Genomic DNA, 19,081 nt, shown 5'->3' with positions numbered 1-19,081 from the left:
GCCTGCTTTTCTTCAGCAGGGACAAGGAAGATGGTTAAAATTGAGGGGAAGATGGATGCAGCCAAATACAGGACCATGCTGGATGAAAACCTGTTGGAGTCTGCAAAAGACCTGAAACTGGGACGGAGATTTATCTTCCAACAAGACAATGATCCCAAACATACAGCAAAATCTACAAAGGAATGGTTCACAAATAAACGTATCCAGGTGTTAGAATGGCCAAGTCAAAGTCCAGACCTGAATCCAATCGAGAATCTGTGGAAAGAGCTGAAAACTGCTGTTCACAAACGCTCTCCATCCAACCTCACTGAGCTCGAGCTGTTTTGCAAGGAAGAATGGGCAAGAATTTCAGTCTCTCGATGTGCAAAACTGATAGAGACATACCCCAAGCGACTTGCAGCTGTAATCGCAGCAAAAGGTGGCTCTACAAAGTATTAACGCAAGGGGGCCGAATAATTTTGCACGCCCCACTTTTCATTTTTGTATTAGTTAAAAAAAGTTTCAAAAATCCAATAGATTTCGTTCCACTTCACTATTGTGTCCCACTTGTTGGTGATTCTTCACAAAAAATAAAAATGTTATATCTTTATGTTTGAAGCCTGAAATGTGGCAAAAGGTTGAAAAGTTCAAGGGGGCCGAATACTTTCGCAAGGCACTGTATGACTTTGACAATATAGAAGGCTAATGAATACATCCCCCCCCCCCCCCAAGCTTTACTGTCCTAGCGGACCATTTTTGATCATTGGATTTCAGGATATCTACATTTTGATATTTGTATAACTCCTCCAAAGCGCCAGCCCACTGCTTGCATTAGGAGTGTTCTTGAAAGGATTTTTCAGGAATCTATGTACAGCACACAACCAACCCCTTCCTGCCTAGAGAAGTTCATATACCCATGATGACTAGATATAAAATGAGGTATGTTAAAAAGAAAAAAAAGTTTAGGTTTTATGTAAAACTGATGTCTGTTAATGAGGTAGAGAGAGGAAGTAGGAAAGGCAAAATGTTAGCAGATTAAACTTCAGATTTAGTTTTGGGGATCATTTTTTTGGCTTCGTTCGCACCAGTGATTGGGGCTGGTGCAAATTGTAGTGGCAGGATTCAAAGATTTCTGCTGTGGCTCCCAGCGGCTTGGTGCAGCCCCCGGCCCTGTTCACTATGACAGGTCACTAGTTGCTGCACCTACCTGTTCGTGGCTCTCTGCATAGCCAGTAATTAACTATGGTGATCACTGGCTGTGCAGAGAGCCGCGAATAACTGTGGCCGCTGGTAGCCTGTCATTACAGTGAATGGGGCTGGCAGCCACACCTATCCACTGGGAGCCACAGCATGAACTGCTGCTACAATTTGCACCAGCCTTAATCGCCTGTATGAATGTAACCTTAGTGGTATAATGAATATAAAGCCAACATTTATTTTTTTAGCCTTAGAAGCATATAACCCCTATCGGGTTCTTATTGCTGCTTGTGTCATAGCTGGGAAATTACCACTATAGTGTTTTCCTGGTACCAGGACCAATCAAAAAATGTCATAGTTATTGCTGAAACAGGAGGTCAGTGAAATCTTCCAATCGGAATACCTAGTCCGGTGACCACTATTGAACAAGAGATTTCTCTTCGTGTTTTGTGTTCCTTCCTGTGGTGTCTCTGGGATTAGAAGTTTTGGCTTTAGATGTAGGTTAAAGTGTAGCTCCTTCCAAAAGAGGAAGCTCTGATTGTCTGCCTTCTCCCCACCCCCCTCCCCCATTTGGCATCTTTTTTGGGGGGTACCTGGTTTTCACAGGTACCCACTCCCACTTCCGGCATGCAAACTGAGCCAGAAGTTCACCCCCTCCTTCCCCTGCAGCCTTCTGGGACACTTCACAGTTCCCAGGCGACTGCAGCCCATTGACAAAGCGCAGTGCAGTAGAAAACTGATTGTGGAGCTGCAAGGCTTCACTGACGGTTTCCCTTAGTCAAGATGGTGGTGCCAGCACTCAATAGCTGATTGAAGAATTGACTCGGGTGAGGACACTGCTGGATGCCTGGACAGGTAGGTGCCCTACTATAAATAGAATTAAAAGTCAGCAGCTACAGTATTTGTAGCTGCTGACTGTAGTTGTTTGGGGGGAGCCTGGAGCTCCGTCTTTAAGTTTTAATTTTAGGGGTTATTGTAATGTTGTTCTTTAACCAACTCATCACAACTTCCTATTATGTTTCTGATGCCCAAATATACCTCAAAAATGTTTAATGGATGAACACCTGAAGCAAAACAAAGGTTCATGTACATGGGACTGCATGGGTTCAGATTTTGGACTCTTCAGAAGACAGCAAGCCTCTGACTGTTACTAGCATGACTCCCAAAGGAGTTCCGCAACAGTTGGAGGGCCACAGGTTGAGCACCAATGCCCTAAAAAATTTGCCCCCACACAGAGAAGTTCCTTCTTCTACCCCGGCTGCCTGTGTATTGGAGGATGTACGCTATGACCTCCAATTTTGTTCATGTTAATTGACTCAATGGATGCAGCACATTATAATCAGAAAATTGCCATCTTTGGCCCTCTAGATTCTAAAGGATTTCTGATATAAGACGTTACCCTGCTCGATATTTGTCTTTTCATCTTTTTTTTTCTTCCTATGAAGAAATGTTTATTGTACATAGCAAGATGCAAACTGCAGCATTTTCATTTAAGTGAACCTGTCACCAACAGCCGAGGTAGATGCCCACTCTGATGGGTGAGCCGATATACCTGAGAAAGCAGCCGATTAGGTCCCTACGTTCCAATGAGATTGCCAAAGGCCTGTGTTCTCATGGTACCGTGCCACCTACAGCATGGCAGCCTATACTTTATGGCCAGGTCACTTTAAGAAAAAGCTGTTTGCATCAATAGGAAAAGCTGCAGATAAAAGAATCCAGTTTGTTTGATGTTAGCTAGCTTAGGGAGTTCGCTTCCATCTTTATGTATATTTTATGATGTTGATTTATTATTTATTGTTCTTGAAAGATAGATGCATTCATCAGTTGTGTCTAGTAAAGTTAAGGCTCTGCGTTTTGTTGTAAAGGTGAAGGCTGATTATGGATAGTGTGGTTAAAAAGTAAGCGGCATCAACCAATAAAACAGTCGTTTAAATCCGAATGGAGGAATGCCATACCAGAGTTGCTGAAATGACAAACCAGGATGACTGACAGACCAGAAAGCCTGGGCTGTCTCATAAGTTTGGCGTTCTCAATGGCGAAATCATTTCGGAAGGTTTTTTTTTTTTTTTTTTTTTTTTTTTTTTCTTTTTTACATTGCTTTCAGAAAAGGTCTGATTTCAAAGGGATCAATTTACCCAAAGCTGCTATTTTGATATTAAATGGCTGGTTTAATAATTTGCTAGCACTAGTGTTAGAATACCTGAACATTGACTGCAGCTGCTTGACTGTAGAAACTGTTCGGCTGACAATTTTCAATGCGGTTTCTTTTGTCAAATTCTAAGGGCTCATTTTCACTTGCTTCAACTTTAACACAAACTAAAGTGGTTATCCTTCTGCCAGATAAAAAGCTGCATCCTAGAGCCTGTGCTTTAAAAAAAAAAAAAAAAAATTTTTTTACCTGTTTTAACAGTGTCTTCCAGCGATAAGATGACTCCAGGCTCTTGGCTCTCCCCGATTGATATCTCTAGTGGGCGGCACCGAGATTCCCCTGCTGACGTCAGCCAGGGAGGAGCAGAGAGCCTGGAGTCATGTGATCTCTGGAAGACACTGTTAAAACGGGTAGAAATAAATAAATAAATATATATATATATATATATATATATATATATATATATATATATATATATTGATAAATTGTATGATTTTTATGTGACGGGGGGATGATATACAGATCAGTTCGTTTTGAAGCAGTGGGGAGAGGAGCAAATCGGTGATAGTAAGAGATGACTGGCAGGGAGGGGGAGTACAGAGGAGACACAGGAGAGCTGCAGATAGCAACGTATGATGGAGGCACGTACACTGACAATGGTGTCAGGGCTCAGGAGCCCTGATGTATCGTGGTCAGTGTACAGAGGGGGAGGGTAGAAACTGTCAGGATCAGCCAGGTATTTCAGGTGATAGAGGAGGCTAAAATACACAGTACAAGCACTGTGCTGTATAACATGTTTTAAAGGAACATGATTTTTTTTTTTTTGGGAGGGGGTGTTAACACTTTAAAGAGGGAAGTAAAGTCTTCCTCTTTAATTGTACCTACAGGTAAGCCTATAATAAGGCCTACCTGTAGGTACTGTAAATGTCTCCTAAACGAAAGGAAGCAAAACAAGTGCAACGTTTGAACAGGACTGTAAGCTTACCATTTTATTTAGTGACCAATGCTTTGATTGGTATTCAGAGTGCTTTAAAAAAGTGTGCCAAATGCCACTTTTTGAAGCAAGTGTAAACGTGCCCTTACCGTGTATGGCCAGCTTTAGTGAAGACCAATGGCAGGTCTACTCTGGGAGCATTAGGGCATAGCTTTTTCCTGGCATCTGAGGATGGAAAAGGCAAGACTTTCAGCCCTTTGCCTTACTCTGCAGGTGAGGTGAGATCTGGGTGATTGTCATTAGTTGTATCTCCTTGCATTGTAAATACGAGGCTTCACAGGGACTGAAGTGATGGTGTTAATGGTGGTTCAGTACAAGGACACAACGCAGTACCGGAACCCAACATATAGAGAGCCCCCTCTATCTTGAAGAACCGGCTTCAAAGAAAACAGAGCTGAATTTATTTGTTGGTGCTGCTTAACTATAGTGTGCCGAGTTTCTGGGGATGCTGATATGGAGGTGATGGTTCTATATTTTCTTTTTTGTATGTTGTATTGTTCAGTTATGCCTGTCCATCTTCTGAAGGGTGTGCTCTGCCTCTTATGTCCTCTCCTCCTTCTCTCTTGTCCCCTTCTTCTAGGCGCTCTCTGGTTATTGAGAAGTTTGAAGCTCTGGATATCGAGAAGCCAGAACACATGGAGACCAATTGTTCCGCAGCTCCGACCAGTGAGGCTCGACAGGGGCGCAGCGAAAAGCGCACCTTTCCCAGGAAAAGGGTAATGTTATTGTGATTTTTAGTGGTTCATTTTGGAGTAACACATGGCAAACCAAACCAAGGTAGCGGCTTGCTTGCCCAAAATGAAGGCTGGCATTGGTTGCATTATATGACTAGCCATCTATGCAGTATGGATATCTGTGCCTCGCAGCAAGTTTTTGTACAATTGACCATTACATTTAAATGAGCATCCCTTGCCAAAACCACAGGCATGAATATGAAGAGAGTCTGCTCCCAAATTTTGGAACCATAACAGCCTCCACTCTTCTTGGAAGGCCTTCAACAAAATTTTGTAGACCATCTTCCCTCTACTAGCTTTTGGTAACCAAACTTGCAAATCCTCTCTTGGGATTTTTAAGCCAAAAGAGCATTTATGAGGTTGGATATTAAAAGCTGCAAGAGGGAATTTGTCCGTAAACAGGAAGGTTGTAAGGAGATATCTGAATACGCTTTATCCCATATAATAGAGAAAATAGCTGCGCTATCTTACAAGAATCAGTGAAATAAAAAAATGTAAAGGTCCAAAGAAATTTGTAATAACATAAGAGAAACACCCGGTGTCAATCGTGTGTGTATGTGTATATATATATATATATATATATATATATATATACACACACGCACATATGAATAGTGCACTGTTTTTCCCTGGACAAAGGTGTGATGACAAAACGCGTTAGTCCTGGCTGTATGGCATTTGGAAGTGACCGCAATACAGTCTACCAGAAGTGACGCTCCGGCAGTGAAGGTGTTATAGAGGAGCGGTCGGGTAAGACACTGATTCCAACTTCCTGGCTATGCTTGTCCAGTCACTGCAGTGACTTTATGCAGTGTTAAGGCTATAGTGATTTATTGGCTAGTGAGTGCATATTGGGAAATAAATGTTGCTTTAACATACTACACAATTGGGGTACCTCCTGTTTTTTACCCTTTTTTATGAGCAAAATTCTTATAAATGAACAATAAATTGTTATATATTGGTAAGCTGGTCTGGAGAGTCCCGATGGTGGAGTGGATCTATTAAAGAGATGATGTGCATAATGCCAAATATGAGAATATGAGGCAACATAATCCAGTGAGTGAGTGTCCTACTGGCAGCAGGTGACACTTGAGCACGTGGTGTGAAGATTGCACGTTGAGAATATTCTCACAGGGCCCATCAAGACTATTAAACAGTGGACTTTAATATAAATCTTTATAGCCTTAACACTGCATAAAGTCACTAATATTGACAGGACAAGCATAGCCGGGAAGATGGAATTGGCGTCTCACCCGACCGCTACTCCATCTCACCACCGTCACTTGCCATACAGCCATGCCCCGACATGTTTCGTCATCATGACTTTCTGCAGGTAAACAGTGGACTTCTATTTGTGTGTATATATACACTCTTCTACACAAGGATAACACCAGGTGTTTTTTCTTTCTTGTTATGGCAAATTTCTTTGGAATTTTACATTTTGTTTTATATCGCTGATTGATTTATGTAAGATAGCGCTGCTAGTTTCTCTATTATATGGGAGAAAATGTATTTGGGTTATATGGTACAACTTTTAAAGTGGCAGCAGTTTAGAGGTAAATCAGCATTGTGTGTTAAAGAGGAAGTAAACCCTGATGAGTTTACTTCCTCTTTCATTCCCTGCAAAGGTAAAGCATAATGGACTACTATGCATGAACATAGTAGTCCATTATGTGTCACTTACCTGACACAGGAGCCAGCGAAGTCACCGCTGTCCCCTGTAGTCCGGCGCATCCATCTTCTCAGTGGGTCTCGCTGCTCCGCCGCTGTCATACGGCAAAGCCGCGATGACGTCACTCTCGCGCATGCGCACGGGAGCTGCCACTCCCGCCATATCGCCGTTGACTGTAGACAGCGGTGCCTGTATTTCGGCAAATATCTCCTAAACCGTGTAGGTGTAAGAGATATTTCTTGGACCTACAGGTAAGACTTAATCTAGGCTTACCTGTAGGTCGAAGTTGGTTGTAAGGGTTTACAACCACTTTAAAGTATCTATGGAGCAGAGGTACAGTTGTTGAGCATTGGGTGGTGGTGCAAAATACATTTCTTTGGTAATGTAAGGAGATATTGTTTTATTCAGTAGATGTTGATGATGCTGCATTTGATATTTAGGTTCTGAGACATGGTTTGTTTTGATGTTTTCCTTGACAACCATGACTTTAAGACCTATGGGTAACTTTACGAGTTAGCATTAGTAAATTCCTGACGTGTCCCAATATAGAGCAGAATTATAACTTTATGATTCGTAGGCAGTGTTTTAAGGACGTGCCTAGGCCTCATAGGAGCACCTTGGGAGAATGATGTAACAGAAGAAAAGAAAACTGGGCAGCAGAGCATGTTTCCAGCACCTAAAAATATTTGTGCTCACCTTTTGGATATAGCCAGGAAGAGACGTACAGTATGTGTAATCATGGCAAGTTAGCTTGTGGATAAATTGTTGCCATTGAAGAATTTGTCATCCTTTTGCTAAAGCCAAGAGAAAGCATTTCCATTGTCTCCCCTCCCCCAGTCATCAGTCACTGAAGACTGTTCGGTGTAACTTTCTGCCAAGCCACAGGGTGGGAGAATGAAGCAGGGGAACTGATCTGTGTGAGACAACCTATATACACTCTGTTTGGATTTTACATTGCAGGCGTGCCTGCTTCATGCCTGGCCCAGCATCTTGGTTCAGGATACAGGTGCTGACCTTGCATGGTGGAATATGATGTAGGCATTGTCGGTGGAGTATTGTGGTGCAGTTACACCTCATATACGAAACATGAAATAATACATGTGAGGCTAGTTTTGTTCGAAAGCTTCATTTTACAAGAGGACAAAGATCCCCAGATTCCGTTTTATAGGTGCAGGCCTGTATTTGCACTCACATAACACAAGTTTTATCTCTATCTTTGTAAACAGGATGAGGCCGGGGTGTCCTCCATTCCAGATGTTTCTGCCTCTCATATGTCGTCATATCGAAGAGCAAAATCCCTGGATCGCAGGTCTACAGAGTCCTCCATGACGGTAAGGCAAAAAGTGCCGACTCTGCAGTTTTTCAGTCTTAGGACTCTAGAAGCAGAAATGGTTTTATCCAGTAAAATGAAATTCTAATCCTTTTTAACTGCTTCAAATCCGCACTATAGCCAAATGACGGCTGCAGTGCGGATCTGCTTTTCCGGGAGTACGCCCTCCCCTTTGCAGGCTCGCCACGCCCCCCTGAAGGGGACTCGGGTGATCACAGATCCGAGTAAGGGGCCGATCCCGGCCCCATACCTTATGATCAGCTGTCAGCCAATGACAGCTGATCACGTGATGTAAACAGAGGATCGGTAATCGCTTTTTTTTCTTCTCAAGCTGACAGCGTGAGGAGAAGAAAAGCCGATCACCGGCTTCTGTTTGCAGGGACATGAGTCACGAAGAGGAAGAGCCTCGTGTGCCCCCCAGTACCGCCTGCCAGTGCCACGAATCAGTACTCACAGTATGTAAGTGCCAGCAATCTGTGCCGCCTATCAATGCCCACCAGTGGTGCCTCATCAGTGACGCCTATCGGTGCCCACCAGTGCCGCCTATTAGTGCCCATCAGTGCAGCCTATCAGTGCTCATTAGTGCATCCTCATCAGCGTACATCAATGAAGGAGAAAAGCTACCTGTTTGCAAAAAATTTTAATAAAATATAAAATGGTTTTGTATTTTTTTTTTATTCTGTCTTTTTTAAATTTTTTAACAACAAATAAAAAAAACCCAGAGGTGATCAAATACTACCAAAAGAAAGCTCTACTTGTGGGAAACAAAATTTTATTTGGGTACAGTGTTGTATGACCGCGCCATTGTCATTCAAAGAGTGACAGCGATAAAAGCTGAAAATCGGTCTGGGCAGGAGGGGAGTTTAGGTGCCAAGTAAGCAAAGTTAAGGTTGTTACATTACAGGGGCATTACAGGGCAAAATAAAAAAAATATATATTACATCTCTACAAAACTGGCACATTTCCTCATGATTTATCCCATTATTAAATGTTGATCTACCAGAAATCCTGTAAGCTGCTACTTTTCGGTTTGAGCTGCCAATATGGCACCACTGCTGCACTGAAATCCCAAGTAGTGTTGGTCAGCCCTATGCAGTCCTCCCCTGCTAGACTACAGAGCACCCTAATATTGTACTCGGGGCTGACAACCCTGCTTTCAGTGCAGCAGAAGCAGCATTATTGACTCCGTACAGGAAGTTAGGAGCTTGCTAATTGTTTAAAGGATCACCAGGTAATTTTCAGTTGCCCCTGGTTCACACTTGTGCGATGCAGGAAACGCAGCGAATCCTCTGCGTTTCCTGCATTGCAATCGCACAACGTCCATGCAATCTGTTTCAGGTGTCAATGTTAACAACACCTCAAAACATTTGTTAGAATCGCATCACATGGGTGTGAACATCCATGTGATTTAGGTGCAGAGAAAAAAAAGGGTCCTGTACCATTTTGGTGTGGATGCAATTTCAGCCATACAAAACGTACGTCTGAAATTGCACTGCACAGAGATCGCATGTGATGTGCACAGGAATGCGGTACGAATCGCATGCGGTTTCTGCATTGCACCAGTGTGAACCCAGGCTAAAAGTGGGGGGAAAAAAAACATGATGAAATGTGTGTATTGTGGGGATGTACTAATTTGTTTTATTTTGGCCAGACATACACTTTAAAGCTGAAGTTCAGGACAGCATTTACTTTTGTAGTAGTGGGCCGCTCTGTACTGCAAGGAATAAATGCTTGTTTAGTCTAGGGGTGAAGGGATAAGGTGTATTACTTATCCTAATCTTTCCAGTAGGCTCCAGCACTCTTCTACCCAAAGCTCCAGGCTGTGATTTTAGATGTAAACTCTACAGGTCTCATAGACCCCCAGCATTATGGTCACATCTCTTCCCCCCACCCCCCCCCCCCCCCCCCAGCCATTCATAAAAGGAAGCCTGGGTTGTGTGTTTTGTGAATGGCTAGGAGAGGGAGGTGTAAACCAGAACATTTGTGGAAAAAAGAAGAAAGCAAACATTACGTCATTTGGCTTTGGGGGAAATGGAATGTTAAATCCGTTTTAACTCAGGTAAGCTTATTGTGCCCAAAGTTATGCCTGGCACACACAATGAGAATATCAAACAATCGTCACAATCGAACAGTGCTACCATAAATCACATATAAACAAAAAAATGTTAAATACTGCCAAAAACTTGCATAAATCGCATATAAAACAAGAAAATGCTAAAGATTTCCAATAAATAATATTTACATATCAGGCAAAACTGAAGAATATACAAGACCATAATAAAGTGCACAAAATAGTGAAAAAAATATATATAGTTAATCTTAAAAAAAAAAAAAAAAAGTCCATAAAAGTGACTAAGAACTCTTCATATGAATATGTAACTTGGTGTGATTGCTTGACCTCGTGATACCCGTTACCTCTAGTAAAATGAAGCCTTATCAGACCACCAGTGACCCCCCCCCACTCAGGGAGGTCAAAGCGCGAATTAGATCACAGGTCCCCAGCAATGAATTCCAGAGTTCCTGGGCATCCTTGATCTCCCAGGCATCTCTTGTCAATAACCTATGTGTCCTAGACGGTCTTTCAATCACGGTAAGTATCCCAAGTGTTGAAAAGATTGTGCAAATCTTGCAAAAAGATATATAATACTCCAAATAGTGTAATATTGTCTCCTCAAGAAGGTTTATTGGAGTAAATGATACAATGCTGTTTGGGAGTTTCCACAAGTCTCCAATTAGCATAAAAACAGCAAGTAAAAAAGTCCGGTATACAGACATTTAAAAAGTGATCACACATGTGCAGAGCGTGTGGGCGTGACTACCCGACGATCGTTTCGTCAACAACTGACATCATCTGGGGTACGCCCACACGCCTGCACTGACATTCTAAATAGGCTACTGGCAGAGCAGAGAAGCGCTGCTATAGGTTCAACCAGGAAATGAGCAGAGTGTGATAATTGGATACAAACAAAAGTAGATCTCAATCCATCACAGCTGATGGCATTATACTTAATACAATCACGTTTGCAGAGACACAGACGCATTGTTTAAAGCATGGTCCATTCTGGAAACTATTCATACTGCCATCTTGTGGCCAAAAAGGACAACTACAATATTGCCATAACACTATAATAAACTATACTTACCTCTTTGCAGTTGGTTTTGCACAGAGGGGCCCCGATCCTCCTCCTTCTGGGGTCCCTCAGCAGCGCTCCTGGCTCCTCCCCTTCTCGAGTGCCCTGTTGGAGAACCACTCTCTTTTGGGACACTCGTGTGGGCATGCTCCCGTGTCCTGCGGCTGCGTCTATTGACATAGACAGCAGAACTCTGCTCCATCCCCCAGCTCCCACGTCATTGGATTAGATTCAGAGCAGCGGGAACCAATGGTTGCACTGCTATCAATCTAGCCAATCTGGACCCGACACACCGAATGGAGGTGGTGTGCTCTTCCCTGTCGCTGGAAAGACCGGGTTTAAGTAAGTAAAAGGGGGCTATGGGGGCCTGCTGCATCACAGGAGGTTTTTCACCTTCATGCAGAGAATGCATTAAACCTTGAAAAACCTTGAGGGTTTACAACCCCTTTTAATAATGGTGAGCCACACAGATATCCCCAATCAGTTTTAAATATGTACAGCAGTAATTTTCTTGTCAGTGTCGTCCATTTTATCACCATATAAACTCCAGCCACCGATAGTCGTGTAATCATTCACATGGAAAAAGTTCCGACCAGGTCAGTCAAAGACACGACCTTTCAGAGGTGGCACTTTTTGACACATGTCTTGGTTTAAGTCTGGTTTGTGGCCTGCATAGTTAAGAGAAAGCACAAAGTAGCGGCATTGTAGCCGATAAGATGCCTTCTGACACCTCTCCTAGGAATCGCTGCAATGTCTTCTCAGGTTGCCGGCATTGGCAGCTGTTCTCAGAATGTCACATTGTGTCTCGTGTTGGAATAGGCAGAGAATGGATGGGACGCTTTGTTTGGCGAGGGGCTTCGGTCTTTATGTGCAGATATGTTTGGCACGTCGAGCTCAGAACGGCAGGACCCCTGTCTCACAAATAGCTGGCACGCTGCGCTCACAGGCGCCTTTAGAGATGTCTCTGCATTCGGACCCCGTCTTAATTTAAATTGGAAACCTGACTCAAACCCAAACTTCATCAGGGGTTAACGGATGGCGAAAACAAATTCTCCTGATTTCTGTAGCCCCCCCTGCTCGATCCTTAATGTATTTTTGGTACTTTGTGGAAAGGGGAGTTATTCTGGTGGTCCGGTCATATGACTGGCATCAGTGTATAAGAAGCTGCAGTGACCCTCGCGCACTCAGCGGGGTAGACAATTACCATCCAGCTATGAAGCTGGAGAGAAGAGAAAAGGTTTGTAGTTTTAGACACCAGGAGGAAAGGGCCCCTCTGCAGTATGGCTGCGAGTCTGTTACACCGGATTAGAAAGCCCTTCTAGAAATGCTTTAATGCATTATGCACGCCAAGTGATAGATCTTCCAGCGACAGACAATTCAATTTTCTTTCTCTTCAAGTTAGTCTTGCTATAGATCCCTAAGTGTATGTGTCTAGTGATGTATTTGTCACTTTTCATTACACATTATAATTATTAGATAAGAAAAAAAAAGACAAGGACTTAGTAATGTTCTGTGAAAATGTGTCTGAGCCGCTATAATAGAAGATAACTGCTGTTTAATTTTTTTTTCCTGCAGCCGGACCTCCTGAACTTCAAGAAGGGCTGGTTGACCAAACAGTACCCGGATGGGCAGGTGAGTGGAACTCCACTGGTAGGTTCAAAGAAAGGCCGGGTTAGGCGATGGAACTTCCCATGCACATGGTGCATTGTGTCTGACAGGGGTGAAAAGTTGCATAACATTAGAAGCCTCGGAACTCCTGTGATTTGTCCAGTCCTTGTGATTCGCATCTATCTGAATTAAGTTTTGTCTAGCCCTGGCCTTTGGTTTATTCCAGAACTCAGCTTGGTCCAGCCTTTGCATGTGGTTCATTCCAGGGCTGCGATGTGTCCAGCTCTGGCCTTAGATTTATTTCAGTCCTGAGATTTGACCCACCTGACTTTTGGTTAATTCCAAAAGTCAGGTGGGTCAGAGAGTTCTGGCTTTAGACCCCTTTCACACTTGGGCATTTTTCGGGCGTTTTTTTAGGCGCTTTAGCATTAAAAAAAAGCGCTTGAAAGAAGCTGCAACTGCAATCCCAATGTAAAAGCCCGAGTGCTTTCGCACTGAGATCCCTTTCTCACTGGAGCGTTTTTCAGGCGCTTTAGCGTTAAAAAAAGCGCCTGTAAAGCGCTTGTAAGAAGCCGCAACTGCAATCCCAATGTGAAGCCCGAGTGCTTTCACACTGAGGCGCTGCGCTGGCAGGGCGTCAAAAGTCCTGCAAGCAGCTTCTTTGCAGCGCTTTTGGAGCGGTGAATACAACGCTCCTAAAGCGCCCCTTCCCATTGAAATCAATGGGAAGCGCCTGAAAAGCGCTATTGGCAGCAGTGTTTTGTGGGCGCTTTTAACCCTTTATTTGGCCACTAGCAGGGGTTAAAAGCGCCCCAATAACGCTTGAAAAACGCTGGTAAAGCGCTGCTAGTTTAAGTGGCGCTTTACAAGCGTTTTCCGGGCGCTGACATTGTGAAAGGGCTTTTAAAGCACTTGGGCTTTCACATTGGGACTGCAGATGAGCTTTACAGGTGCTTTTTTTAACGCTAAAGTGCCTGAAAAATGCCCCAGTGTGAAAGGGGATATATTCCAGTACTGAGATTTGTCCAGCTTGACCTTTGGTGTATTCCATTACTGAGATTTCTCCAGCCTTGTCCTTTGATTTATTCCAGAACTGAGATTTAGTCCAGCCCTGGCATATAGTTCATTCCAGGACTGAGATGTGTCCAGCTCTGGCTTTTGGTTTATTCCAGCACTGAGATTGGTCCAGCCTTGGCCTTTGGTTTATTCCGGAAATGAGATTGGTCCAGCCCTTGCATATGGTTAATTCCAGTACTGAGATGTATCCCATCTGACCTTTGGTTTATTCCCTCACTGAGATTTTTCCGGACCTGCCATTTGATTTATTCCATTACTCAGTAAGTTGCAGTCTTTTGTTGGGAGTTGTAGCTCCTCCACAGCGTTTCCTGCCTGTTTCCAAACTTACCTGACATTTGGAATGTCAGACCCATTACAATGTTAAACTGTTTTCAAGTTTGTTTTCTCCATAAAGGAATTCTCAGTGAGGTCTGCATTGATTGTACAGTTGGACACTCTAATCCAGTGTGTCTCAATTCCAGTCCTCATGGCCCACTAACAGGTCATGTTTTCAGGCTTTCCATTATTTTGCACAAGTGATTTGATCAGTTTCACTGCCTTAGTAATTACCACAGCTGTTTCATCTGAGGGAAATCCTGAAAACATGACCTGTTAGTGGGCCATGAGGACTGGAATTGAGAAACACTGCTCTAATCTATGACTTGTTTTTTGAACGTTTACAAGAATAGAGGTGTTCTGTATAGCAGGCAGTACACTTTTTCTTTTCTACATTGTTTGAGCTGTGAGGTGTATGCTAGCAGCAATAGATAGATAGGTTCTCCTGTGCCGCAGTGTTTGTTCATCAGCTCCCGTCTCTGCGCAGAGTGGGCTTGTTGTGATGTGAGCTGAAAGTTATGCAGGCGCTGTGTTTACAAGCACAGTTGGCAGGGGAGGAGTGCTTACATCATGACCCTAATTCATCTGCCAGCTGCGCCCCTCCTGGGTCTGCGGGATACCGGGAGAAGGGTAGGAAGAGAAGCACTTGGGGTTTGGTTACAGAAGCAGACGCTCACAGATGGATTTAACACTTGCTGTAAATTAATCGCACAGGAGCAGCAGTACTATTTATTTTGGAGGGGTTGGGTATCCTGTGACCTCTGCTTCCTCTCTTTCTCTTACTCAATAGTGCCCCATTGTTCAGTCACACCATTTAATGCATTTATACTGTGAATGCCTATTTTGGAGGCAGTTGTGTTTTATTCTTAGGGGAACCTATAGCCCCTATATACATACAGTGCATCCGGAAAGTATTTACAGCACTTCACTTTTCCACTTTTTTTTGTTATGTTGCAGCCATATTCCAAAATGTATTAAATTCAATATTTTTCTCAAAATTCTACAAACAATACCCCATAATGGCAACATGAAAGAAGTTTGAAATCTTTGCAAATGTAGTAAAAATAAAAAATCCCATGTACATAAGTATTCACCGTTTTTGCCATGACACTCAAAATTGAGCTCAGGACCCTCCTGTTTCCACTGATCGTCCTTGAGATGTTTCTACAACTTGATTGGAGTCCACCTGTGGTAAATTCAGTTGATTGCACATGATTTGGAAAGGCACACACCTGTCTATATAAGGCCCCACAGTTAACAGTTCATGTCAGAGCACAAACCAAGCCATGAAGTCCAAAGAACTGTCTGTGGACCTCCAGGACAGGATTGTATGGAGGCACAGATCCGGGGAAGGGTACAGAAAAATGTATGCAGCATTGAAGGTCCCAATGAGCACAGCGGCCTCTATCATCTGTAAATGGAAGAAGTTTGGAACCACCAGGACTTTGGACTGAGTGATCGGGGGAGGAGGGCCTTAGTCAGGGAGGTGACCAAGAACCCGATGGTCACTCTGACAGAGCTCCAGCGTTTCTCTGTGGAGAGAGGAGAACCTTCCAGAAGAACAACCATCTCTGCAGCACTCCACCAATCAGGCCTGTATGGTAGAGTGGCCAGACAGAAGCCACTCCTCAGTAAAAGACACATGACAGCCTGCCCAGAGTTTGCCAAAAGGCACCTGAAGGACTCTCAGACCATGAGAAACAAAATTCTCTGGTCTGATGAAACAAAGATCAAACTCTTTGGCCTGAATGGCAAGTGTGATGTCTGGAGGAAACCAGGCACCACTCATCACTTTGCCAATACCATCCCTACAGTAAAGCATGGTGGCAGCATCATGCTCTGGGGATATTTTTCAGTGGCAGGAACTGGGAGACTAGTCAGGATCGAGGGACAGAGGAATGCAGCAATGTACAGAGACATTCTTGATGAAAACATGCTCCAGATCACTGGACCTCAAACTGGGGCAAAAGTTATCTTCCAACAGGACAATAACCATAAGCACACAGCCAAAATAACAAAGGAGTGGCTACGGGACAACTCTGTGAAAGTCCTTGAGTGGCCCAACCAGAACTCAGACTTGAACCCGATTGAACATCTCTGTAGAGATCTGAAAATGTCTGTGCACCGACGCTCCCCATCCAACCTGATGGAGCTTGAGAGGTCCTGCAAAGAAGAATGGGAGGAACTGCCCAAAAATAGATGTGCCGAGCTTGTAGCATCATACTCAAAATGAGTTGAGGCTGTAATTGGTGCCAGATGTGTTTCAACAAAGTATTGCGCAAAGGCTGTGAATACTTATGTACATGGGATTGTTGTTTTTTACTTTTAATAAATTTGCAGAGATTTCAGACAAGCTTCTTTCATTTTGTCATTATGGGGTATTGTTTGTAGAATATTGAGGAAAATAAGGAATTGAATCCATTTTGGAATAAAGCTGTAACATAACAAAATGTGGAAGAAGTGAAGCGCTGTGAGCACTTTCCAGATGCACTGTGTACACGCGTTTTGGATTTTCCCCACCTCTTTCAGTCACAGTGACTGTAGTCTCCAGGACAAATCGGGTGAATCTCCCTAGCAGGGGCACAAAAAACCTGACACATTCCATCTCTCGCCACTTTATCCTAAACTAAAAAATGAAAAACACTTTAAAGCTGACCTCGCATAAGAATGTTACCGCAGTTATCTGGGATGCCGCATCTACCAATTAAACAAACAAAATAAAAACACCAAGTCGTATTTTTTATTTTTATTTTCAGTTAAATTTTTTTCTTGCACCCAGGTTCTGGCCACTTCCTGTAGGTTACCAGGATCCAGTAAGGCTCCACTAACATGTGTGGCTGAGGAACTGTAAAAGCAGGTGGTTGAGCCGGCTGGCTGTAATATCAGCAGCTCAAGGAGGCTAAGTAATTACAGTGTAATACAGATCTCCCTCGAGTGGCTATTTTATAGACCTGCAAGCAAAGTACAGCAGTGGAAGTCGTTGGATGTCCTTTCTCCACTGAGCAGCCAGAGAAGTTATGTAACAAAAGTGCGACGTTGGCTTAAAAAAAAAAAAAAAAAAAGTCCTTGTTTTAGATGGACTGAAGAAGGGTTAGAACCCCCGATAGGGTTTTTTTTTTTTTGTGCGAAATGGAGGTAGGAGGCACCAGATTTAAATATAGATCATTCTCATAGTCGAGATATATTGCAGTGTACAAGGGTGCTCTGGTTGGCAGCTCACACTCTAGGGGGCGCTTCAGGTTGCATGCTTAACCTCTGTGAACATGTTACACCCATATTTAGGGTGTAAAATTGTACAAGGTTTAGCATCCACCACCTTACCCCCCGAACCTCCCTGTAGCAGTGGTCAGGGGACCTTCTTCCCTCACCTGCTGTTGCAATAAAACTGCGTGTCTCTGCCCACACAACTGCGTCATTCTTTCACAGTGTTCTGTGAATTAATGAACTACAACTACCATCAGGCATTGCAGCTGGGTGGCCTGTAGCTCTCATTGAACTATGAGGGCGCTGGTGAGCTCTGTCATTGTTCATTGATCTTCCTGGACCTAAGCAACCCCCTCCCTGCCTGTATCGGAGGTACGGGCAGACAGCTACACAGACAGTCTGCAGGTGCCTGCTGATCATGGGTGCAATGCTTTACAGGCTACTAAGAAAAAAATTAATCAATGCAAATTTTTTACCAGAATAAAGTGTGCATTTATTATATTTTTTAAAAGGTGAACTTCCCCATTAAAGTACAACTAAATGCTTGTGGTGTCCCTATTATATAAATGCTGCAACCTCTGAGCATTTGGGAAAATACAGTAACTTTGATGCCTAAAGTGCTGCTCATCTACATAGTTCTTTAAAAATCAATCCTCAGAGTTCCTATCCATGCTTCCACTGCCCGCCTTTGAAGAAAATGGCAGATGGGGGATATACTCCTCTAAGTACCCAACAGCCGTGCCAAAACTATATTCCCCAATACTCCTTCGTGTTAGCATTTCCTATCATCTCTATTTGCGTAGAATGGGGAGTGTGAGCAGGCAGAGTTGGACAAGATTGGGGAGCGCTGGATGGGGTCTAGGTGTTGTATACTGTGGAAGTGATTTGTAAACCTCAGACATGAAATATGAACAAAGCATATCCCTCTATAGCAGCCGTTTTCAACCAGGGTTCAGTTGAACCCTGGGGTTCTTCCTCAGTTGGTTAGGGGTTCTTTGACCTGTGGCTAAATGACCTCCCATCTGATGGGACCTTCATAGTTCCTGGTCCAACACCACTTGGTAAAGCCAGTGAAGATGACATTCTTATCACCACTACAAGTAGAGCATTTCTCGCACTGATCTCCACCTGTGTAAGGGGTGCTTTTCCAATGATCTCGAATAGCCTAATCCCCGGGGGTTCCCTGAGACCTGAATATTATTTTAAGAGTTCCTCTGGGGTAAAAACATTGCGAAAGGCAGCTCTATAATGTGTACTTGTCTCAATCAAGAGCACCAAGTGTCATTTCCTTCTGCTGCTTCGTTCCTTTATCGTCATGAATCACTTCTAACAAGTTTTCCCGACACCAAGAGAGACATAGGGACACAAGGAAGCTCTAGCAGATTGACAGCCTCAGCGCTGTTCCTGTGTGCTATGTGTGGGGGGTGTGTCTCTTCCCTCCAATCAGCTTTAAGAGATCTTCTTACTGAGTTCTGCGGTCTGTAATTTCAATTCCCTGCCCTCTTTTTTCCTAGCTCTCAGATTAGCTTTATAAATTTAGTATTCCGACGTAAAGAAGGGAAGACTGCACAGGAACAGGTATAACTTACGTAGGAGGATTCCTTTCATCTCTCTGTATCACTTGATGCCAGCCACTTCATGGGGGTATGTAAAGGTTCACAAGCACTTTAAGTGTCAGTTTTGAGGTCATG

The 19,081-nt window shown here is 43.5% G+C and overlaps 1 protein-coding gene across 1 annotated transcript in view; it reads left to right on the top strand.

The window, feature by feature from the left end:
* Positions 1-19,081, top strand: part of MPRIP (myosin phosphatase Rho interacting protein) — a gene marked incomplete in the record, with an annotated part of 257,621 nt that overhangs the window by 169,656 nt on the left and 68,884 nt on the right. Inside the window, 3 exon segments of the mRNA XM_077449495.1 lie at positions 4,900-5,035; positions 7,952-8,056; positions 12,762-12,818. Coding sequence (XP_077305621.1) covers positions 4,900-5,035; positions 7,952-8,056; positions 12,762-12,818 — 298 coding nt within the window.

This window comes from Lithobates pipiens, unplaced genomic scaffold (genome assembly GCF_037356315.1).
Source record: "Lithobates pipiens isolate NorthernLeopardFrog02 unplaced genomic scaffold, aLitPip1_a1.2 Scaffold_22, whole genome shotgun sequence".
Classification (NCBI taxonomy): domain Eukaryota; kingdom Metazoa; phylum Chordata; class Amphibia; order Anura; family Ranidae; genus Lithobates; species Lithobates pipiens.
The sequence above is the reverse complement of the archived record's forward strand: the minus strand, read 5'-3'. Positions and strand labels throughout refer to the sequence as shown.